Source organism: Elephantulus edwardii, unplaced genomic scaffold (genome assembly GCF_000299155.1).
Source record: "Elephantulus edwardii isolate Elephantulus edwardi_28Jun2011 unplaced genomic scaffold, EleEdw1.0 scaffold00141, whole genome shotgun sequence".
Lineage (NCBI taxonomy): Eukaryota > Metazoa > Chordata > Mammalia > Macroscelidea > Macroscelididae > Elephantulus > Elephantulus edwardii.
Genome location: NW_006399891.1, coordinates 6,195,244 through 6,201,243, shown reverse-complemented (window position 1 = coordinate 6,201,243; position 6,000 = coordinate 6,195,244). Strand labels below are relative to the sequence as shown.

The 6,000-nt window shown below is 43.7% G+C and overlaps 1 protein-coding gene across 1 annotated transcript in view; it reads left to right on the top strand.

Annotated features, from left to right (window-relative positions):
• The window catches only part of FAM189A2 (family with sequence similarity 189, member A2), a gene marked incomplete at its 5' end in the record, with an annotated part of 97,567 nt that overhangs the window by 72,930 nt on the left and 18,637 nt on the right, over window positions 1-6,000 (top strand). Inside the window, 3 exons of the mRNA XM_006894424.1 lie at window positions 926-1,054; window positions 3,238-3,345; window positions 3,444-3,577. Of these exons, the coding sequence (XP_006894486.1) occupies window positions 926-1,054; window positions 3,238-3,345; window positions 3,444-3,577 (371 nt within the window). The remainder of the gene's footprint in view (window positions 1-925; window positions 1,055-3,237; window positions 3,346-3,443; window positions 3,578-6,000) is intronic.

The window sequence follows — 6,000 nt, the reverse complement described above, 5'->3', positions numbered from 1 at the left end:
TCAGTGCAGTATACATTATTGAACCCATCTTACTCAGTCTCTCCCCAACCCCAAGGACAGTCCCATTCTACAACAGTGGCATCATGTAATATTTGGGAAAGTGACCATTTTCAAAGCAACTCACTAAAGGTGTATGAAGCTGCTATCATACTTTTAAATAAAAGAAGAAAAGAAACTTCTAGAATCTGTGACCACACTGGCCATGTGAACAAAGAAGTCTCTTTAATCCCCTAAGGAGTAGGAGTAGGCCCTGTGCTTCTCATGAGCATATGATAGGGTTGAACTGCTCTGCTCTCCTCAAGTCAGGTGAGGGCATGTGATAAGCTATAACAACCAAATGTACTACTTTGCTAGAGGAAACTTTACATAATTCTTGCCAGATTTAGCAAATAGAAATCCAAGACCCCTCATTAAGTTTGAATTGCAAATAAATACTGATAAAGTTTCAGTAGGAACATCACATAGAATATTGTGACACACATTTATACCTATATATATATATTATGTATATACTGTTATTTATTTATCTGAATTCAGATTTAATTAGATATCCTATATTTTATCTGGAAACTGCATGATAAATGCCATTGTGCAATTCATGCATGCTCTCCGTCTCTGGCAATCTTCAAGATGGTATGTAGATGGATGCTCCATCAGCCTGGGTATCTCAGGTAATATGATGAGCCGAGCACCTGCTGGCCTGCAGTAGGCATGCAACATGGCCTGTTTCTTGTTGACCATTGAGTTTGTGGTTGCCTGTTACCCACCACAGTATTATTTAACCTGTACTGGCTGATACAGCAGAACCTGAACATCTGCCTTGGAACCCTCACATACTCATTCTGCATTTCTAGGGCTTTACGGTTCAAGTCTGGACATTTTCCCTTAATAATCACAATATGGTTCTTCCTTTTTTCTCCTTAAGGTGGATTTAGGTGAAGGCAAGATTTGCTTCTGTTGTGAAGAATTCCAGCCAGCCAAATGTACAGACAAAGAAAATGCCTTGAAACTCTTCCCTGTTCAGCCGTGTAGTGCCGTTCACCTTCTACTTAAGGTACCTTGTATGGATCCCAACCCTCACAACAAATACACTGTAGAACCTTGAAGAAGGCAACAAACAGTATTAGAAATATTCTTACTCTATTGCCTTCTTCAAACAGTTAAGCTGCAGAAAACAAGTATGAGCAACCTTTGGTGACCCAAAGGCAGAATTGAGAAAGACCTGTAGATTACTGTGGGCTTCTTAAGTTCTGAATTGACTGCTGTATTCTTGCTTGTTTAGCATTGTTCCAATTAGTACAGCACTTGTCTGTAAGTTTGCTGTACTGAGGTAACTTGTGGGTTGCTGTGATGCTGAAAGCTGTGCCACTGGTATGTCAAATGCCAAAGGGATCACTCATGATGGACAAGTGCTAGTAGAGCTCCCAGATTAAGATAAACTAGCAAGCAAGATTAGCTATCCATTTCTGAAATAGTAGGTCTCTTAAAACCCTATAAACAATAGAAAACCCATTCATTATAGTATATGTTAAATATGTCATCATGTACATATATGATATGATGTAACTTTTAGCAAAACCTCTAATCACGTGCTCGTTTAACATTGTTTTGATACACAATTGTTGGTTTAAGCCAGTCCTAGCAGCTGCTGAATGCTAGTTTTCTGCAATTAATACATTAAGGAGAGTTATTTTCCAGGAAATAGAGAAGGTCAAACACTTTATCACTTGTTGAATAGACAACAAGTATAAAAAGCAGAAGAGATTAAAAAAAACCAAACCAAAAGGCAAATGAGCCCAGCTGGGGAAAATGGAAAATTAGCCTGAATTGGGGAACTGGATAAGAATTACTTCCTGCCTGCAGCCAAATGGCACAATCAGTTGGTGAATGCTGAGCTTTTAGCTGTTGGCCTATGAACCATGGTGGCTTTCTTTAGATCTTTGATTTAGGTTTGTTTTTGTAGGGAAGAGGAATCTCTAAGAAAAGAATTGTCCAATGCTGTCAATTCTCTGAGTTATGTAGGATGTGAAAAATGGCCTCCTTTATTGGTCTCTGGATTTTTGGTAGCTGAGTCACCCCCAAACTTTCTGAGCCAGGAGTTAGTTCGGGGAAAGCCCCACCGAGGAACCAGGGCTGTAGCAAGAGAAGCCTCTGGAATTGCCTCTGCTGCTATTTTCAGATGCGTGTTTACAGCAGAGAAACCCTGTTTTCTCTCTGGCTGGCCCGCCCACTGCCTCGTCCTCGTTGAGTGTTTTGGGCACCACTGCCAATTGCTCCTGAAATAGCACCAGTAGCCACAAATTAAGCAGCATGCTGTCCTGCAAGGGAGCTGGGGGAGGGGAAGCCACCCTTGCTGTCACTGTGGACACCATCTGCAGAAGTGACATCCTGTACTGTCTTGGAAGTCAGACAGTATTCTGAAGCTTACTGAAAGAGAGACCACAATGCCAGGTCCTGCTGAGACGGGCTTGTTTACCTAGCGCTGCCTTAACAGGAAGGCACAGGTCAGTGGCTGTGAAGAACAAATGTATTTTCTCTGTATATGGGAGGCTGAAAATCCAGATCAGATTTCTGGCTGTGTTGATTCCTTCCCTGGGGGCGGCCTGGACATTCTTTAGGACCTTAGCTGAGGAGGCTTACATGGCAGCTGTCTTCCCTGACCTATGTATAATTTGCTCTTTTTATAACTAAGAAGTGATTAGGTTTAGAACCCACCCTACATGGATTTGATGTAATTAACAGAAGAGAGAAAACCTGATTTCTGGATAGGATCACATCCTACTGGAGATTAGGATTCAAACATAATTTTGGGGAGGTTTGAAATATAATCCTAAATAGGAAACTTCTAAAATATTTTAAAATTGTTGTTATGTCCTGTTGTGTCAGAACTGGCTTATAGCTGACCCTCCAGCAGATCAGAGACTGCAAATTGCACAGCAGGAAATTGCCCACTTTTCTTCTAAGGAGCATTTGGTAGATTTGAACCACCTTTGAGTTGGCAACATGATGCCCTAACACCAAGCCACCAGAGCTTCCTTAAAATTAATTATGAGGGTCATAGGAGCCAGCACTTATTTCTGAATGTGCTGTGAGCGAATACCACAGGAGTCTTTTAGATGCAGATGTGTCATGCAGTTTGTCTTCTTAGGACAATACTGTTTGAAAACAGCTGGTGTCACCTTGTGGTTATGCTGAAGCCCTGAGCACGTGGGTGATGTCTCTGTTGTCTCCTTCCAGAAAGTCCTCTTCGCCCTGTGTGCCTTGAACGCCCTGACCACCACCGTCTGCTTGGTGGCAGCCGCCCTCCGCTACCTCCAGATATTTGCTACCAGAAGATCCTGCATTGTAAGTCCCCCAGAGTGATGGGGTTGGGGCTGAGCCAGCTGTGGACCTTGTGTAAGCCCGTCGTGAAGGCTGGTGACTAACGGGTGCTGCTTCTTTAGGACGAATCCCAGATCTCGGCTGAGGAAGTGGAAGAACATGGCCAGATCCCTGACCCCGACGACTTTGTGGCTCCTGTGCCTCCGCCTTCCTACTTTGCTACCTTTTACTCATGTACACCCCGGATGAACCGCAGGTACTGCACTCGACACCCCCACAGGCCTCGGGTGGGAATGCTTCTTGTGTGAACCAAGGGTCTCTAGAAGTGTCACTGGCTTCGCTCTGGAATCTGGACAGGCTTTTGTTTTTCACCATTTTCTATTCTGGCACGCTCTTTCTCTGTCTGATAAACTGCATGAAATCAAAGAAAACTTATACCTTGACTTAAAGAGATGCTTTCTGTTTCAATTTGCTTTTCTTAGGGGAAAACTGACACTGGGATAATGGCTGTAACCTGACATGATTGAGTACTGACCTGGAAACCTTCCCCACCCTAACCCACATGCATTGTCTCAGAATTATTCTGAGTCATAGTGACCCTGTGGGATGGAACGACCCCGTGGGATGGAACGACCCCATGGGATGGAATGACACTGTGGGATGGAGTGACCCTGTGGGGTGGAGTGACCCTATGGGATGGAACGACACTGTGGGGTGGAGTGACCGGATGGGATGGAATGACCCTGTGGGATGGAGTTACCCTGTAGGATGGAAGTGCCTCCCTGCAGGTTCTCCAGGTGTTAAATCTTCACAGAAGCAGACTCCCAATCTCCCGAAGAATGGCTGGTGGCTTCAGACACCCTACCTTTTGGTGGCTAACAAACAGACCAGCCTAACACTTAACCAGCCCACCAATAGGCTCCTTTGCAAATTCTCACTTGGGGTCAGATCAAAGCATCATTGTTACACCCTTAGCAGGTCATGACAAATGGGAAATTCTTATCATCCATTAAATAAAGATTAATGATTAATGATTAATTGCATTTCCCCTGTCTGGGAAAAAAAATAAATGCTAAGCTTATTTTCCTTTTTTCATTCTAGTTCTGAGTCTGATGCTTGTTTCTTAAGTCTGGATCATTACTATTGGTGGAGTGAAATGCCGTGCGCACTTTGTGTAATAAGTTAGTCTGGTTGTTAGCCACCTTTGTGTACCTTCCTGAAGGATGATTTTATGTATTCATATATGAATGCAAACATTCAATCAAGCCTCTGCTCCATACCAGCCACTGTGTGGGATTACTGAAATTTAGAATTAATCAGAGCTACCTGCTACCCCATCCCTACCTTCTATCCCGCTACCACCCCATCAAGGAGCTCACTAGATCATGAAAAAATGGATGTTGGAAGAATCCCATTGACTTGACACTCAACAGACAGATGTGGGCCCAAAGGTGGACCACCTAGTCCAGACCAGTGAGGGAGCTGTGGAGTCTGAAGGGGGCCAGCCAGTCAGGGAGGGCTTGCTGGAAGAAGTGATATTTGAAGCAAAAGAACTAAATGATGGCACAGAACAACAACAACAACAAACCTAGCTCTGAGCTTCTAAAAGACAAACTCTGATTTACACAGAAAGTCTAGTACCTTTATCTTGATTTTTAGAAGACTGGAAATTTCTGTCTTGAATACCTGTAGTATTAACAACGAATAAGGAAGACTTGAATTGTGATGTTAGCAAAGAGTACTGAATATTTGTGGACCACCAAAAGAGCAAACATGTCTGTGTTGGAGGATTTGTAACTACAGTGTTCCTTAGAGGCAAGAATGGTAACACTTCATCTCCCATTCTTTGAGCATGTTGTCAGGAGGGCCCACTCCTTGGACAAAGTCATCATGCTGGGACACATAGAGGGTCAGGGAAAGAGAGGACGATCATCAACAAGATGGATCGACACAGTGTAAACATAGGCTGCTGCATATTGAGATGGTGAGGTTGGTACAAGGTTCTGACCTACCATTCACTGGGTCACTGTGAGTCAAGTTGAGTCAATGGTACATAACATTAATAACAAGCAAAGTTGGTGCTGAGTTTGGGGATTTAGAGAAGCCAGTTTCTCATGCTCAAGGCAAAGTCTCTAGGGTGCTACATGTTTAGGATGAGGGTACTACCGTCTGTTGTGGTGGTAGTGGTATATGCTGTTGAGTCACTTGTGATTCATAGCAACCCTATATACAACAGCCCTGAAACCTGCTCTATCCTATGCCAACCTTATTGTCTCTAACACACCCACTCCCATTAACACAGTCACTGAATCAATACATCACATAGAGGGTATTCCTCTTTTGGCTGTCCCTCCACCCTCCCAAGCATGATGTCCCTTTCCAAGGACTGATCACTTCTTGCAACATGTCCAAAGTATGTCAGACAAAGCCTCAGAATCCTTGCCACTAAGAAGCAGCCAGGCTTCACCCTCTCTATGACAAACCTGTTTTTTCTCCTAGCAGTCTATTCAGTACTCTTCTCCAGCATCACAGCTCAAAGGCATCAATTCTCCTTCTTTCTTTCCTAGTCATTGTCCAGCTTTCTGACGCATAGCAAGTAATTGCAAAGACTATGGCGCCGGTCAGGCACACCTTAGTCTCCAGACTGACATCATTGCTCTTCAGTTCTCTGGAGTGGTC